We start from the raw sequence: 18,842 nt of genomic DNA on the forward strand, positions 1-18,842 counted from the left end.
GGAGGATGTGATCTCTAGTGTTCATTCACTGTAAAGCAACATGGGATCCGGGCAAGTTTTCCTTGCCATAGGTATCACTGTGACACTGTGCTTCCTCCTGGAATCAGATTCATAGCATGACTGACATGCAGAAACTGACTTCTCTATTATGTTTATTTTTACAGGCTGTTCACTTTCACCCACAAAAGCACTTGTTCAAGCAGAACTCTAACGCACCAAATCCGACAGTGCAGTAACTTTCAAGCCACAATAAACAACATATTCAACTTAAATGTAATTTGCTAGGAAAAAAATTACCATGGCAGAAACACAGTGAAACAAAACACACAGAAATGTATGGCTTAAAGGAGCTGGAATGCACTACAAATAGGATAGCAGTTCAGCAGAACTGCATTATAAACCAACTGTATTTTATTTACAGAGGAGAGAAGTAAATAGAATTGCCATAAGGGATCAGACTAGGGGTCTGTCTGGCTGCATGCATTAACACCTTTTCAAAGGGACTGCAATAGGCAAACTAGAGATAACTACACAAAGTCATCTTCTAAGCCTCAATAATTACTAGTTTGTTTATCAGAAGGACAAGAGAATAACAGATTACTTCCAATCTTTACTCATTAAAAAAAAAATTATAGTCATATCTTTAGATAGCTAATATTTTAAGTTTTGTGTTTTTTTTTTTTTTTTTACATAAACAACACACTGAAGGAAGGATTTTCATACAACAAGGGTTTCTTTTTTAAAAAAAAGGATGTTACCTATAGTTTATTAAGCCAACTATAGTCACACACTTTGGTTTCTTCTAGACTTCAACATCACTATATGGTATTAATGACCCCGCCTTCCTGCCTACAAACTACAGTACTGAAGTTTAAAGTTTAGTCAAAATTACTGAAATTAGAAATAAATAAATAAAGTCTGGAGAATGTATAGTACAAGGGTTATAAGCCAAATGGAAAGGTCACAAATGTCTTTCAAAAAACCTTTTCTTCTCCCATTAATGTTCCTAAATACTGGCATTGATACCAGGGCAGGATGTTACTGTATACTGCATATTGGCTATAAATGAAGAGAATATCTAATTAGGATCAATTTCATATTACCATAACCTTTGCCTGCTTTCCAAACTGAGGAATTTATTCAAATTTGAAAACTTTAAATTCTAATTAATACATTTATAAATTAATGCTAACTTAAGTAATATTTTCAATAATATTTATATTTCATGAAAGTCAAACCAACCAGGAACTTTCAGAATCAGTAATTACAACAAAGCACAGAACTCCAATTTGGCTCCATAAATATCAAAATCAAACAACTTGATGCAAAAGAAAAAATTCCCACTGTTATGGCAAAGAGCAATTTTGTGCATCTTGAAGATAACACCTCAGTTAGACCTTCATTTTTCAGAAGAGGCAAGCAAATATGTTGCTTAATGCTTTCTACATTATCTTGTCTCAGAGTTATACACATCAAAAAAGGAACCAACCTTTATAATGTCCCTTCTCATTTTATGTACCCCTATAGATTTTACAAGAACATAATGTACTTTTTTTCCTCACAAGATTCCCATTTTAGAAAGTTAATTTAGAGCTCTGATTATATCCAATATCTCTATGGAAAAAGTATTTAACTACTGTTATCCATTGTGATCTTAACACCTGGCTTTTATGCTTAAGATAACTAAAATACATCCAGTTAAATAAAAAAAAAATTGCAAAGCAGAATAATCTTGACACGAATATGCAGTGCACAAAAACAAGCATCTGAAATGGTCCTTAGCAGCAGAAAATTAATTTCTAATATTTCAATCTCTAGACTGACAATAACTTTTTTTTTTGGTCAAATTCATTTGCATCAGAATTAATTTACAAGTGAAAGTCTGTAAGAATAGTATGTTCAATTACACACTTTTTTCAATGTCTATCAGGTAAGAACAGAAATGAACAAGCAACTACCAGGTATTTGACAGGACAGAGGGGAGTGATTGACTTTCTTCCCATCCAAACTCATAGAATCACAGAATGGCCTGGGTTGCAAGGGATATTAAGGATCATCTAGTTCCAACTCCCCTGCCACAGAGAGAGACGCCACCCAGTAGATCAGGGTGCTCAGAGCAATTTCTAACATAATTTTTCATTCATCTCCTTTAGCCAGTCATTAATCTTGCTCAGTATGGTAAGCAACACTACATGCTAACCAGGTCTTATATGCAGTAAGCCAAAATGAGTCAACACTGTATGGAAAAAGTACTCATTACCATTCTTGCACTGGCAATACATTCTTGGAGGAAAAAAGAATGTTCCATTAATAACTCATGCTAGCTGTCCTATAGAAAAGGTTACAGAGGCAAAGATGTCATCAAAGAACGCTTTGATTAATTTAGCAGAACAACGGTTAAAAACTGAAGCATATAGACAGGACAAAAACCCAAATGCATTTCTAATACGCATCTAAAGGTGGCAGTAACTGTTTGTTCTTTATTAAAGGCCCAGAATTAATATTTGAAGAGCTTAAAATGCTGTATCTCAAGGTTCTATCCAGAACTGAGAGTCAAATCCATCCTCAATTCCAGCTTACTCTTATGGCAATCAAATTGTTCTAATGAACACAACCTCTAAGTGGCAGATTTCTGCACACCGGCCATCTCCAACTTTGCTTTTTTTATTACTGACGTATAAGCAAAACAACTCGATTAACATGGCCACCAAATAACAACACAGCACAAAGATACTCCACATTAGACATACTCCAGTATCAGAATCTAAATGTTATAAAGATACAAAAGGGGAAAATATTTTTTACCTCAGTCAAAAAAGCCCTCTAGCCCCAGATGCCTTTCTTTCTTCTCTAACATCCATAATGCACATAAGCTATGGAAAGGGCTCACCTAAATTCTAAACAAAAGACAAGCTTGAAATATTTAGTACAAGGCATTAGTGGAAGGAATCTTACAGTATCCCTTAACTTGGAAGTTGTTCTTTGTTCTCAGAAGTAGCACCCACACCTTCAATCGGTTCTCATTATTGCTGTAATTACTGATGTCATTAATCAAGTTATAGAAAATAGTCTAGCCTATTTAACTTTGTAGACAATATCCTTAAACGATACTCAAATGAAAATAAGGCAAAAAGTGATTCTGAAGAAGAAGAATCAGAGGCAGGGCTCTGGTCTGTAGGGGAAAGTGCACGTGTGTGTGTGTGTGTGAGGAGGTAAAAAGAGGAAGGGTATGAAGAGGGTCTGCAGTTCCACAGGAACACCCTTATTTACTTTCAGCAAAGCACTTCCTGCAGAAATGGGAGCAGCATGAATTTCACTTTCTTCACTCTTACCCTATAGGAAGGAATAAGGCTCAATAAGATAAGTAACCTTGCAAGCAAACCCTTTAAGTTCTTTCATCTTCAGTTCCACTTGGGAAGAAGTGTTCTTTGGTGGTATTTTTTTTTATTTTTGAAAATATGCATTAGCTAGAAGATTTACATTACATACATGATGTGCATATCTATATAGTTACTTACACAAGCATGCGGGTGTATGCACATATATATATTGTAAAAGTGTATTTTTTAAAAAAATTTCTAGTGTATCCAGAGTTAAACCGGCTAACTATCAAAAAAAAAAAACCCAAACCAAAACACTACTTTTCACAGCCCCCAGAAAGTTCACAAGAATATTACTTAAAACATAAATGCTACACTGGTAGAGGGGATGAAGTGACAAGACTCTTCTGAAATCTGACCACACTAAGATTTAAATATGATTTGAATATACTGCTTTGACTGGTTAGCAAAATACCCCAACAAAACAGTAACAATAAAAAAACCCCAAGCTGCAAATTCTCAACTGAATTTAATAAATTTCAAGCTATATTCTCAGGTATATGTTCTTTGGTTTGCTTAGCTACAGTTGGACCTTACTTTCTCCAGTGAGGGTGAATTTGAGATCGACAACACATTTCACTGTATTTTCCATAAAAATATTGCAGGTTTTGGACTAAATGGGTTTTGAGTTGGCTAAGTGAGATTGACACATAGCAAGTGACTGAAATTTAGGGTCAACTATTACTTGGTTTACAATTGTTACAGTTTCTGTCAAATTTAAACCTACCCACAGAGAGTGTAATTCCCAGTGTGAGGAAAAAGTTGGCAGTGTGAAGAACAGCAAGAAGCACTGCATCTATGAGAAAATTTATTAGTCCCTATACCATGTCCATACTTTATACTGTCTGTGAACACACACAGACCGGATCTGTGCACAGTCAGAATGACACGAAAGGAATTTGGAAATGGTCACCATCTGGTATCAGAAAATTACTGAATACTCCCATTTTATCTAGGAAGCTGTAAAAGGGAGAATGTGGTAGGGTCTAACATGTGTTAAAAAAGAAGAAATTAAGCAGATGTTTGTGAACCTCAGTGGCAATGTTTTTTTCACTGTGATGACACTTGTTTAGGCTTAAGTTAATAACTGGGTCAGTTGAATCAGGAACTCAATTTTGAACAGGTCAAGCTTAGGAAAATAATACAAGTTCAGAGGTGAAATGTGTGGTGGTCCATTAGTAACAACTTATTCACAGGAAGGATGCAAGTGAACAACACGAGAAAACAGGTGACAAACAAAAGACTTTCAGTATGATAAGGAAAAATTGTAGAGTATATCTTCTCCCATCACTGCTCTTCCCTCCTCACCTCCACACCATAAAGAAAACAAAGGAAGTCCTATTAATGTGGAAATAGAAAGAATGAGAAAGGAAGTGTACAAGAAATTTTGTACAATTTTTCTGTGAGAAGACACTAAAAGAAAATTAGGATTGACAAATTTACTTTTAGTAAAGTAAAAAAAGTTAGTATACAAAGATACTAACATCACTGTCAGTATACAGCACACAGTATATAGTATAGTATACTATACATATATATATATAATATAGTATAGTATACAAAGATACTAACATCACTGCCAGTAGCTAAAATGAAAGCATCAAACTGGATATGGCTTCCCTGTTCTTCAAGTTTACCTTTGATGTTTTAGAGGAGAGGGATTCAAGACAAAATAACAATGAGAAAAAAAGAACATATAAAGGTCTCTGCACAAAATAACAGTTCTGATAATAATGTACAGGTATGCATTCTAGATTTATGAGAGGTGAATTACAAGAAAAAAAACTGAGTAGGGCTCTCTATATTTATAACTGATGTCTAATGGGGGAAAGAAACAACAACTAAAAGAAACCTGAATTCAGCTTTTACAGTTTGGAGGCTCACTGATAAAAACAAATTTTTATTCCAGCTGTGAAGAACAGAGAAGGTGTAAAAGTTTTAAAAGTATTCTACTTCAGAGCACACAAAAGAAAACTGTTTTCAGAAATTTCAGACTAAAGGAATAACTAAACAATTTTATCTTCCTAAAGAATACTTAATAAAATATGTGAAAATTCTCCTCCCAAAATACTTTTTGTTACTCAGGAAGTAGATTGTAAATACTGATTTCACATATTGACCAAACTCTTTTTACCTAACCAGACATTTTTTAGTCTGGTTCAGTTTTTAGAATTTGGAAATGCATCTAAACATATGTGACTCAAGAAACTGTTGTGGTTTAAGTCCAGCTGGAAATTAAGCACCGTGCAGCCACTTACTCAAATCCTCTCTCTCTCTCTGCCACCCCAGTAGAATGGGGAGGAGAATCAAAGTAAAAATTTGTAGGTTGAGTAATCAAAGGAAAAGTAAAATACAGCAATCATGGTAAATACTAATAATAATGAAAACAAGAAGGGAAAGAAAAAAACAATCAAATTGCCCAATGCAATTGCTCACCAGCTGCTGACCACTGCCAGACCCCAATTCCCAAACCCAGACTGACCCCCTTCCAGGCAACTCCCCCGGTTTATATACTGGGCATGACATTCTATGGTGTGGAATATGTCTTTGGTCAGTTTGGGTTGCCTGTCTCAGGTGTTCTCCCTCACAGTTTTTGCATACCTCCTCAATGGCAGAGCATGAGACAAGAATAAAAACGTCCTTGACTTATGATAAACACTACTTAGCAAAGAGCAAAACATCAGTGTGTTATCAACACTGTTCTCATTCCAAATCCAAAACACAGCACTGTAACAGCTACTGAGAAGAAATCTATTCTAGCTGAAACCAGGACACAAAGGTAATAAAACTCTAAACTGAATGATTTATGTCAGGATGAAAGTAAATGCCAACACATCCATAGGAATTTTAGTAATAAGCACTTTTTTACAACCTGTGAGGAACCAGTAATGCAGAAGAGGCTTTTAGTAGATGTTTCAGGCCACATAAAAATGTTTTTGGATGAACAAAAGCAGAGAGACAAATCAAAGTCAAGGTTGCTTAAAAAGAGGGAGGCAAACAACTTCTCACAAGGTGGGCAAGCGATATTGCCTCTAAAACTGAAACCTAGGGAAGCAAAGGTAACAGAAGAGTGTGAAGTGGTGCTTGATGGAGAAATGCTAAAGCCTAGAAGTTTAGTGCTAAGTTAGCATTTTCAGACCCATGATTTCAAGACGTCATTAGGCTACAAGCTTATTTGAACACAGAATAAATCACATGCAAATCATTTCATGTTCACCTGTACAAAGTATTCCAGCTTCAACTGACTTACCTCCCATAATTTTAGATTGGCAGTTGATAAACTCTGGTTTCTTATCTGTAAGGTATCGCTGACAAGTGTGATGTAGAACCTGAAAGAATGTGCATTTTTCTGAAGCTGTGCTTGCTACCCATTGGTCAAAAGCATTTTCAAATAGCAAATCAAATTCTGGGGAATCCTAGAAGAAAGAAAAAAACAACACACTGCTATTATTCCAGTTTTATAAATGATTCAGAGAAAGATATAGAGTTATTCCTTTTTAAAATGCATTATGTTGGAAAAAGCAGAAAAGGCATGCAAATCAAAAGCAGCCTGGTGTTACTGTATATTTTTGGATGAAAAACACACAAACAGAAAGTAAATTTTTTCTTGCTGTTATTTTTAATGAGGAATACTCAGCTATGACAAACATACTTGAAAACAAATATACTTCAGATGAAAAAAAATCAAAATGAAAATCTTATAAGAAACCCTTGTTATCTACAGATATATAGTTACCCGTGTCTTTTATATTATGCAAGCATTTATGCTTCTCAACAGAAGATCTACTTTCACACTATTATAGAAGATGTGGTTCTGCTCTCAGTGCTCCACCAAACAAATAAGCTAAGCAAATAACAAGTCCTAGTTACTGTATTTAATGTATTATCACCAAGTGTTGCAAAGGTCTAAGAACAATGTGAACAAAAGACCATTCCCAGAACACATCAAAATGCTGCTCTATACCATGCATCAACTGCCAAAATAAATTTTGGATTTTATGCAAGAAGTAGTGCTATATATTTAGTAATATTTGCTAAACATCATTTTGTAATCCAATCTAGTAAATTTTTTTTTTAATCGATGACAGTAGGAATTCATAGGAAGACAAGTTTGAAAAGAACATTTCTAAGCTTAAGAACTTGACAGGATTTATAATCCATTATGTACACAGCTGCACAGTAGATGCCATAAAAGGGTCTAAAACTCATTTCCCTTACCTATTTCTCATTGCTCTCATTTTCGTAGTCCCTTTATCTAGAGAAAATATAATTCCACTCCTTGCATTTCATAAGGCAGTGGCCAAGGGCCTTCCTTTTTTGTACAAAAGACAGAATTTGTACAAATTTGTTACAGGTTGTAACAGAATTTGGTGCAGCATGGTTAAGATGCTTAGGTGGCTGATCAGAGCAGAGCTTTGAAGAAACCAAGGGAGTTAGTCACAAAACCATTTTGCTCTGCAAGGAACATGGTAAGTCACTTTGTGATCACACAGGATGAGGCACATTTCTAACTGCTACTTATGTTGTTTTACTACTGGAGAATTGTATTCATAAGCTTATTACATATTAACATGACTTTGTCTTGAGAGAGTTTAAAGTAGGCTGTATATTCCAAATTAAAGGAACAATTCCAGAACTATTTAGTGTGGGATTGGTTTGTTTTATTTTATTTCTGGTAGTTTTTTGTTTAAATCAGCATTCACTTGCCATTAGCAACTAAAGGACACTACCACCCTTTGTAGCAAAAGATAAGAAATGCAGAAGTATCTAAGGAGAGGACTGTCCTGGAAAAAATGCAAGGTTTGCAATATTACACAAACTTGAATCTCCTCTGTCTTCATGTCTACCTATTGCTTTATCTCACAAAACAGCTGCACGCCAAAGTAGACCCCAAGAGGCTTATAGCTGAAGCAAAAGCAAACAGGGCTCTTATTTTTCTTTTTAAAAAGAGGAAGGTAGGAAGAAAAGTATGGAAAGACAGTAAGAAAAAACCCCGTATGACTGAGTTTTAGCCTCCTCCTCTCATCTTTCTCATTAAAATTGACTTCACATATCCCATTGAGTTATTCCTTTATTGAGAATTTGCATTTAAATCTGTATCTTTCCATATGCCTTTTGAATAGTGAAAGAACTGATTCACAAATCAGTTACCTACGAGCTCATTCTCTAGAACTGTTAAAACTCACCCGATTAGGGTCTATACCGTTGACCTGGCGAAGTTGCTCGAGCATCCACTGTGTTCTCCTGACAAAGGATGTAGAGCCTTCAAACTGCTTCACCTTTGTTATAGATGCTTGAGCTGGTTTCTTATTTGTCACTGAACATATAAAAAAACCACATAAATGAAATCAACTTTATGATTCAGGAAGGCGCTGTTTACTTCACTTATAACTAGCTTGTTTGCTGGTGTATCTTTTGTAATGTCCCACAAAGTAAATACATGTTACCTATTCTGACAGTAAAACATATTCTCTTTCCTGCACAGCATACTGAAAAGCTCATTCCTTATTGTGTCCCACTCAAAACTGGATTTCTTTTAGCCACTATCAGTGTAAGTTACCAACATCCTGTAAAAAACCCCAGAACTACAACATTTGCATTCTTAAAATCACAGAATCAAAGAATGGCTTGGGTTGGAAGGAACCTCAAAACTCATCTTGTTCCAACCCCTCTGCCATGGACAGACACCTGTCACCAGACCAGGTTGTTCAGAGCTCCACCCAACCTGTCCTCAGACACCTTCAGGGATGGGACATCCACAACCTGTTCCACTGCCTTTCAATTCTAGTCAAGACTTCTTTCTTCTTAATATCTATTCTAAACCTCCGTTCTTTCAGTTCAGAGCCACTACCCCTTGTCCGTGCTCTCATCACTGTCCCTGTCCATCTTTACTGCAGGCTCCCTTCAGGTACTGGAAGGCTGCATTGATGTCAGCCTGAGGCCTTTTTTCTCCCAGGCTGACAAAACCCAGTTCTCTCTGCCTTCCCTCACAGCAGAGATGTTCCATCAATTACCCTACTGTTCTTTTTTCCCCATGCCAATTAGATTAAGTTTCTCATATCCAGCCTCTTGTTTCTTTCTCTTATTCTCACTTTAGAAAACACAGAAAACCTCCAAAACATATCACCTGTAAGTATATGTACCTTTAAAAAAAATCTGTTACTTTAGGCTGAATTTCATGTTATTGATTGAGGGGAAAAAAAGAAAAAACCACATTTTTTCCCAGTCTTTTTACAAAATGGCCTATGTAGGTCATGTTTGTATAACATCACCATTATCTATGACACTGAATTTCCAGTCAACAGACAGAAGTATAGGTACATTGAGAAAGTAAATCCACCAGGTCAGACAGTAGCCAGTGAAAAATACAGCTATAATCATTAAGGAAATAAAGTTTGCTTGATGCCCCAACCCCCAAATATTAGGTACCACAAACAACAACCATAAATAAGAATGATCCTATTTATTATAAACAAAATGTATGTTAAAAACCACAAAGCCATGGAAGACTGCTCTGCTTTTGGAAAAGAATAAAAAAGGCAATATAAATGCTCAAATTAGTGTATCATTAGGTCAGAATCAGGTTTTCAAAGAGTACTTAAACATTAAAACTAACTTTTTAACAGCAGAAAACTTGACTTCCTGTATTAGATGTTTTCTCTAAACAAACATCCTTTTAACATCCATGGAAGTTTTATAAGTAGTTTTAGATACTTTCTGTAGTCAAATGTGTATTTTGTTTACAAATTACTTACATGTTGCTGTATGTTAAGTCACTTCCAAATACATTTCCACTTTCTGTGAAGGAATAATTTGTATAATCATTGTACTGCATAATCTACTAAAGCTGATGTGTCATCTATTTTTCTACTTAAACTCCTTCCAAAAATAACTTTATCCATATGGTCTGCCAAATAGAGTATTATTGGAAAAGTCACTTTTCTCTGCTTTTAGATGCTGGCAGTTACAGAAGGCTTTTAAAATAATCAAGACTTGAAAAGTAAGTTTGCTTATTTTTGTGCACCCCATTTACTCAAATAACTAGAAAAAGTAAGAGGCTTCCCACTCAGAAGACACTTACTGCATGCACTTCTGCATGCAGGGGCATAGTTAAACAGTAAGTAAACAGTAAAAACTGTTACCATATCATTCCATAAAGTTAAAAAGTTAATATTGAACCTTAAGATGAAAATTTTAAAATGCACAAATCAGTGTTTTGATGTTAAAATGTACTTTGGAGTAGATTGGCAAATGCAGATTAATATGAAAAGTTCTTTTCAGTATCTCAGATTTAAGCATTTTCAGTTCCATGTTCGTCTATGAAAGTCCAAACACCCTTATCAGAACTAAACTTGATAAACAGAAAATTAATTTCTAAGGACATTTTAATAGGTAAAGAAGATTGGAAAATGAGATACTAGCCTACCACATGACACATAATTGTTTCTAAGAAGTTAATTTGGAACAGAAAGCATAGTTGGACTCAATATATTGATCAGAGTATTGGCAAGACTGTAGTAAACAAATTGCCAGAAGTCTTCTCATTGGCAGTTGAAGTACTGAGAGTCAAACTGGTGCATGGGCAGTATGGGATTTAGAATTTTACAATAAATAGTACAGAACACAGAAGATCAATGCGGTATCAGAAAGGTAGTAGCAAAATTTGACCAGAATAACTACTGAAATGCAAAGACTACATATTACTAAGAAGTGAGATTAGTATTAAAGATTCATTGCTTGCTCAATAGCCTACACACCCACACCTAACAATACCAATAAAGCAGAGATGACAGGAATCTTATCTATACTTACAGGGTATATACAGGTTCTGTTTCTACTGCAAGTCTACACATCACTGATTGGGAAACAAACTCAAAAGTTGCATGAGCAGTCCACAAGTTTATATGTTTATCTTCCCAAAATTCACCCTTAATAGTGTGTATTCACATCTTTTTTGTCAACTGTAGTTATCACTTTTAAACACTTTATAGCATTCCACTAGACCAAGTTTCACATATCTTCTACAAAGCAGTACTAATTGAAGGCTATTTAACACTGGCTTAACTGTAATGGTCTGTGGATTTTTCCAAGCAAAACAGACAATCTACTGCTGATTGGGCCATGTATTAAAAAAAAAAAAATTGTCATAAAATTTGTCAAATTTTATGACAATATATAAACCACATATATAATTAACACTAGCAGCATTGCAAAAAAAGCATTCAACTTTAGCAAGTACTAGACAAAACAATTGTGTCATCAAATGCTAATTTTTTTTCTCCTCAGAATCTCATGGGTAACAAATCATGAAATGTAGAGCCTTGAACTTTAATACAGCAAACTTCTCATTGCTCTGAAGCTTTCTACATCACATACATTCTAGTACTCTTGAAAACAGGGGTCATCACATCTTTCAAGGTGAAAATATCAAATTTTACAGATATGACAGTTGAACACTAAACGTCTAATCTCAACATCTCCATATATAGGTTGCGTTGACATCTCCGAAATCTATTTTTCCAAACTTCTCTATATAGCACTTTTAGTAATCAATGAACAGCAACTTTGCTTTCATCAGGAGTCATTAGTGCTCTGAACTTCAGTGAAAGAAGATCACATTAAGTTTCTAAACTTTGGCCTAAAAATGCCTCTTATTGATAACTATAAAAACATCTCAATTAAATGATTGCTTCTATATCATCCACCAAAGAGGAACTCTGGGAGAGGCCAAAACGACAACTTCTCTGTAGAGGAGCTTATAAGGATCTAGGGTATGTCAGTCATCTTTGGTAGAAATTCAGTCTTGAGTTGAATGACGCAATCATCTTGGAAAATGGCAGTTCCTCCTTCAGATCTCACACTCATAATTATTGTGCACAGCCAAACAGATCTAGTTGCAGTTCACCTTTTGTGTTTTGGCATTTTAGGAAACAGCTAGCATTTCTACAGCATTCAGAAAAACAGCTACCCACGATCCCAACAAACATTCTTGAAAACCTTCACTTAGTCCATGACAGCTTGACAGTAGTATGGCAATCATTACAACTCTGAAAAACCCTTTGGCAGCTGGGAAAACCATCCTCACTAGCTGCTCATTATGTCGCCTTAAAAACTAGAGCACTTCACCAGCCACTGAGTGGGTGTAACCTTGCAAACATGTAAAAAGTATTTTCTAAAACCTGAAAAAATGTGAAAGCAATTACATACTCCTAGTCACACTCCTTCTTTGACAAATCATTTGGGTGTTCTTGCTAAAATCCTCCACAATCACTGTCTACTTTACTAAAGGACAATATTTAAGTTAAGTTTCAATTTTAGGTGGTTTTTTTGTTTGCTTTGCTTTTTTTTTTTTTTGAACTGTAACATCATGTCTTCAAACTAAGAAGCTTCAGTAGTGTAGAAAAAATACGTTTATTTGGAATGCATCATAAGGTGGTAGGTCAATAGGGTATTTCTGTGTGTCATTAGATGGAAATAAATAAGTTTTCTTTTTGTAAGCAACAGACAGTTATTGGTAAAGTAAGAAAGAATGTGTGAGAAATAAGCTACAGCAATTTATGATTGAAGATGTTGTGAAGTTTGGCTTAGTGACTTTTCTGGACTACTTGGGGTTTTTTATGTGGTTTTTGTTTGTTTGTTTTTTAACACTAAATTAACATACAACCAAAACTTGCTGAGTGAGGAACAGCACTAGTTCTTCTGGGATTGAAGATATTGAGGGACTTGAGCACAAGTCCTGCAAGGAAAGGCTGACGGAGCTGGGGTTGTTTAGTCTGGAGAAGAGGAGGCTCAGGGGTGACCTCATCACTCTCTACAACTACCTGAGAGGAGACTGTAGCCAGGTGGGGGTCGGTCTCTTCTCCAAGGCAATCAGCAATAGCACAAGAGGGTATGGGCTTAAGCTCTGTCAGGGGAGGTTTAGGCTGGATATTAGAAAGAATTTCTTTACAGAGAGTGTGATCAGGCGTTGGAATGGCCTGCCCAGAGAGGTGGTGGATTCACCGTCCCTGGAGGTTTTTAAGACGAGGCTGGATGTGGCCCTTAGTGCCATGATCTGGTAATCACAGTGGGGCTGGATCAGGGGTTGGACTTGATGATCTCGGAGGTCTCTTCCAACCCAGTTAATTCTATGATTATTAACCATTTTGCATCATAAATGAAAGTAAGTTACAGTATTAAGTTTTAAAGAGGTTTGAGAGGTATGGATGCATTTAAGTGAAATACTCCTGTTTCAAAAACAGATCAGAGAATGCAAAGCAGAAACAGATCAGAATTATCTTTAGAGAATGCTGTAACAGAGTCAGGAAAGTTATTCTTCTCATCATTTGGAACACATGGAAACAGAGGTATTTGAATTCCAGACCTCATTTAGAATCCAGTCCCACATGCATGTCTAGCACCTTAAGCATCAAATCAGTACAGCTTTTTATACACAGAGGGTGGTATTTAAAGTCATAAGCTGCCAAACAGTCACAGTTCATCTCATCTGCAGCCCAGAATGTATTTTATTTATTTTTTCAGTCCTCTAAAGTAACTTTATTTGAATGAAAAACATAAAATAATACAAAACGGTTAATCCTTTAAATACCTACACCACAATAGCTGGCCTTGAGAAACAGACTGAAAAGCTTTAAACCAATCCACTATGGGCTTTTATTTATTTTTCTTTAAATTTGGATCTTTGCATTTAATAACTCAAACTCTAGGTAATTAGGAATTTTATGACAAATGGCTTAACTGCCCTACAAAATTTCTAGCAATATTGTGGATGTATTTCTAGAGTGCTGAATGATTGAAATAAATATTGAAGGGAGAAATTAAAAAGCACAGTCTTGAAGCAGGCCATGACTGCTGCAACTCTTCATATTATAACAAGAATTTGCTCTATTGGGGAAATATGCAGATTAATAAATTAAATAGTCTTATTGCTTTTGTGTCACCAGCCCTTGAACAAACAAACAAACAAAAACCAGAAAGAAAAAGCAAATAGTGCAAATAAAGTAAGATAAATGAAAAAACCACTTTCACCTATGAAATTTTTTCAGTTGTGAAAGTCAGACATTGCTCCTGAGTAGGCCTGCAGAAGTCTCTTGAAAGCATTGGCTGCCTGCACAGTTTGATCCACAAGTATTTATCAATTAAATGTTACAGCATGATCTATCTGTATATCAAAACTTACACAATGGATACTCATCCCTCAATTCACAAGTAAACAATTATGCTAAGTTCTTCAAACTGGCTGTTAATAACTTATAATGGGAAAAATCCTTAGAATGCACTCAAGGCAGTGTAAAGCCTTTTGGAAAATGGTCTCTTTGATGAAGGAAATGTATCATAGAATCACAGACTTATATGGGTTGGAAGGGACCTTAAAGATCATCTAATTACAACCTCCCTGCCGTGGGCACTGACACTGAAAAGATAGTGACTTTTTTGTTCCTTTGTCCAATTCCTACTCAATTCTGTAACATGTTTAACTTTTTGATTCAGAAGAGAAAGCGTAACTAACTTGTGGAAATGTCCCAGAGGTTTGAATAAACCCAAGAAATATTTCTTTCTAGCAATCATCAAAGTACAAAGGCTGAAAGAAACAACATTAAGATATCCACAAGGACTGACCCCTATTTGTTCTCACCTATGTAACTCCAAAGCAAAAGTCAAGAAAAGAAAATTTATCTCTATTCCTTCTTTCACTAGAACAACTTTTCAAAAATCTTACCCTCCCTGTTTTTCCCAGAGCAAGGGGAAATGACACTAAATAACACATCCCCTCAGCCCCTATGATAGTAGAAGCTTGTATTACTTTGTTCTGCAAGGCTCCAAGTAGTTGAAACTACTACTGTTCAGGCTGCGTGGCCCCACATGCAAAATATAGTCCTGGCAAGCAGTTTCTAGAATTTCCCACAATGACTTTCCAGTAATCAGAAAAATGAAGCTGAGAATTAAGATGGAGGAAATATATACATTTTGCCTTATTTAGGTATTAAGGAATAAGGACAGGATATAAGAAACTGTTTTAGTATACCATGTGAATTTCAGGAAAACTGTTTCTAGTCTACTTCACATGACAGTTGTGAGCTTTGCTGTCTATTAATTCCATCCTTGAGTTTGAGCACCAAAACTTGTTTCATGTTTTCCAGAGCAGTTTCAACTAACACTGATATAATCTGCAGTCTGAACTAATTCTCAAACTCTCAGCCTTCCCACTCTGATTGTCCAACTACTACCTCCTGCATACTTGATGTTCTTAGACCTCAACTATCTATAATACAAAGATGCTCTGAGAAGTCTGTGCTAATAAGAACTCTATTTTACCACTTTCAGGATTAATTTTAGGCACAAAGGAAAAATATATTTGCAGTAGAAGACAGCTAGCCTTACTCAAAAAAACCCCACCCAAAACCCCACAAAACAACAACAACAAAAAACAAACAAACAAAACCAAACAAACAAAAAAACCAAAACAACAAAAAATCAAAACAACCAGCTAAAACTGGGGCAGGTTTAAATTCCTGCTTGCTGGTCAACGCTTGTTAAGTGTTAAAATGTTGAAAAGTTGAGGCTTGACTTTTAGAATTGCATCTCCTACTTTTGCCCGTTTCTCCTCTTTCCTTCATTTGACAGTGCTGCTTGCTCACCATCTGGGATCTAAGAAGCTGAAAGCAGGGAGAAGCAGCACAGTTCCACCTTCTCCACTTGCCAAATAGGACATGAGGATGTTAAGTGGCCCTATGTACACAGCAGTGTAATCAAAAATTAATTCCTTCTGCTCCTTTAGACACAGCATAATGTTTTGACATCAAATTGGAAACTAAGAAAAGAGAATCTTTCAGATACAACTCAGGTAAACTACTCATAAGTCTAAACAGATACTGATTTTCCCACAGCCCTTCCCAACAATTCAAACAACAATTTGAATCATCTGTCATGCTTAAATCAGCATCTAGTGCATCAAGGTCTGTAACAAGTTGCAGGCCTCACTTTCACTGCTTCAGGATAAAAATGCACGAAATACATATCACTTAATAATGTATATTCATACACTTCTCAATATATAGTTTTATTTAATTTTTTTCTACATATAAGTTATCTTTATTTGTTAAATAGTAAAGCAAAAATCAAATATAAAAAAAAATCAGTTACCCTAGATATTCAGTTTAAGATATATGGTAAATCTTTCCAAGATGAAAAACTAGAAAAAAAAAGTGTTTTCTGGTGCCTTCAAATAAAAAAAACCCCAAAATTAAAAAATTCCTAGAGCTGCAATGAAAAAACTTTTTTTATGGTGTCATACGCATGACCAAAAAGTGTTATGAGCCTGAACTGAGAGCCTGTATGCTTTCCAAACATACCACTGACTGCAGTAATAACAAAATGCTGCTCATAAGAAGAGTGCCTTGCCTTTTGTTTTGCACCCAGTGATATCTGCTTTTCACAGAACCATGTAAATACCTGTCCCTAAACACAGGTTTTATGAGTATTCAAACACTTTAACCCCCATCATACCATACATTTTGCAGTCCTTACAGTTTCTTGACAGGCTTCTCTTTCATTCCTATCAAATTTTTAAAGCTAGAAATATATATGTTTTGCAGTTATAAATTAACGTTGCTTAAATTGTTCTTCAAATACTACAGTGATATAGTTTAAGTTATTGATATCAAAGCAACTGCTTTTTGTATTGGCAGTTATACACACAGATGCAGTTAACAGTGGCAAGAGCGGCAGACTTCATTTTACAGCCAGAGAGAGTTTCTGCTTAACTGCAAATATCTGGAAAGGGATCTTATTAAACACATATTCACTTCCAGAATGATGACTGAACTTCCAGGTTTTGTTTGAATTGCCTTGTTCTACTCTATATTGCAAAGCAGCCAACTTTCAAACTTTTCCCACCTCCTTTTTCCTGCATACAGTCAGCTGCATTTGAAGACTCTTTAGATATTTCTAATCAAATGCAGCAGATTTGTGAGTTGTTGTTTTTAGTTAAAACCTAGTTGAGAGGACAGGATGCTCTAAGAGATCTACCAAAGCACTGTTACTGTAGAGGATGATAATAGGTATTCCAGCCAGGTCCCAGGGAAGAAGGATGACTCTCACAACCCAGAGACTAAAATCCTCATCAGGGACATCTTAATCAAGTGCAGAGCTCGTTCTGACCCTGGCCTAGAGCATTTTGTATTAGTAGTTTACCTTGTCCTGGTATGATAGAGCCTCATCTCTTAACTGGAAGCTATTTGGTAACTGAGAATTTCAGTCCACTGTAACACATGCCATTCTATTAGTTTGGATCATCTACAGGTTCAATCTTCTTTGCTCTTTTATTGTTAAAAGGAAGGCAGTATCCTACACAGACTTTGCTTAACAGGATATTTTAAATCACCTTGTAAGCATTTATGCACATTCCAGAAAATTCAGAAATTGAAGTGACTTCAATGTAGTTTAGAAATCAAGGCTCAAGACACAGACCACAGTGAACATCCATGTGGATGTCCTTTTATCAAATTCTGGTTACTCCAGCACCTGTAACTATGGGGAACCAGTTAAAATCAATACCACCAAAGTACTTGTAAACTTAAGTGGAATTTGGCGTAATTCCCATACAAGTCAACAGATGTGCATCCGCATGCAGAGAGTACACTAGGAATTACCTCACTGGCCTGAAAACAATGTTTGAGCTTCACAGCAAGTGTCCTGAGAGGCAGGAAGAGATTCTGGAAAATTAAAGTTTGAATTTGTTACTCAGTAACTCATACAAAAAGCATGGTATTAACAAATAGTGCTCCTTTTCTAAGCTTGCCTAGATAACTTGACAGGCTTCAGGTTCTGGAACAAATTGCCCAATGACTTTTAAGTTCCTACAGTCTAAGAGGATTCTGTTGTAACAGGGTAGAGGGTTTACTGGAGCTTTTAAAGTGACTTGGAAATCTGTGTTTTCTTGATTTTCCACTGAATCAATGACCTAAAATATAGCAGACAAGACCGATACTAAAAGAAAATACTTTGCATGCCGCAAAAGATGTAAGAAAGTACTCTATTACATCTGTTCAAGACAAAATCCCTAGCTTTTGCTATACAACAACCTAAGTCAGAACAGCAGTGGGCAAATTATTCCATACTGTTATGACTGAAACTGTCAGACACAATTCTACTAAACCTTCCACATTCGCATGTGGTGTAATAACATCTAAATCTCAATATAAGCAACTAAAAAGGCTGGTAGACCTTCACCACTTGAAACTAGGAAGAAATTAAGGAATACAAATACACACACAAACCAACAAACACCCCAGAAACATATCAGTGGGGAAGTACAGGGGGGGGATAAAAGGAGAGGTCAAGAAGGGAGAAAATTTTAACTGAAGCCAATTACTTAAATCCCATCCATTCAGCATCAACAAAAGTCAATACCACAACCTATGAAATATTCTGCCTCATGCCTAGGCTTTCTTGCATCTTATT

The 18,842-nt window shown here is 35.8% G+C and overlaps 1 protein-coding gene across 1 annotated transcript in view; it reads right to left on the minus strand.

The window, feature by feature from the left end:
- The window catches only part of STXBP6 (syntaxin binding protein 6), a 113,857-nt gene that overhangs the window by 18,146 nt on the left and 76,869 nt on the right, over positions 1 to 18,842 (minus strand). The window contains exons 4-5 of the mRNA XM_027878736.1: positions 8,567 to 8,697; positions 6,631 to 6,796 (exon numbers count right to left, since the gene is read on the minus strand). Of these exons, the coding sequence (XP_027734537.1) occupies positions 6,631 to 6,796; positions 8,567 to 8,697 (297 nt within the window). The remainder of the gene's footprint in view (positions 1 to 6,630; positions 6,797 to 8,566; positions 8,698 to 18,842) is intronic.

Source organism: Empidonax traillii, unplaced genomic scaffold, assembly GCF_003031625.1.
Source record: "Empidonax traillii isolate 1590-97213 ecotype Southwest subspecies unplaced genomic scaffold, ASM303162v1 scaffold45:size3623477, whole genome shotgun sequence".
Classification (NCBI taxonomy): Eukaryota; Metazoa; Chordata; class Aves; order Passeriformes; family Tyrannidae; genus Empidonax; species Empidonax traillii.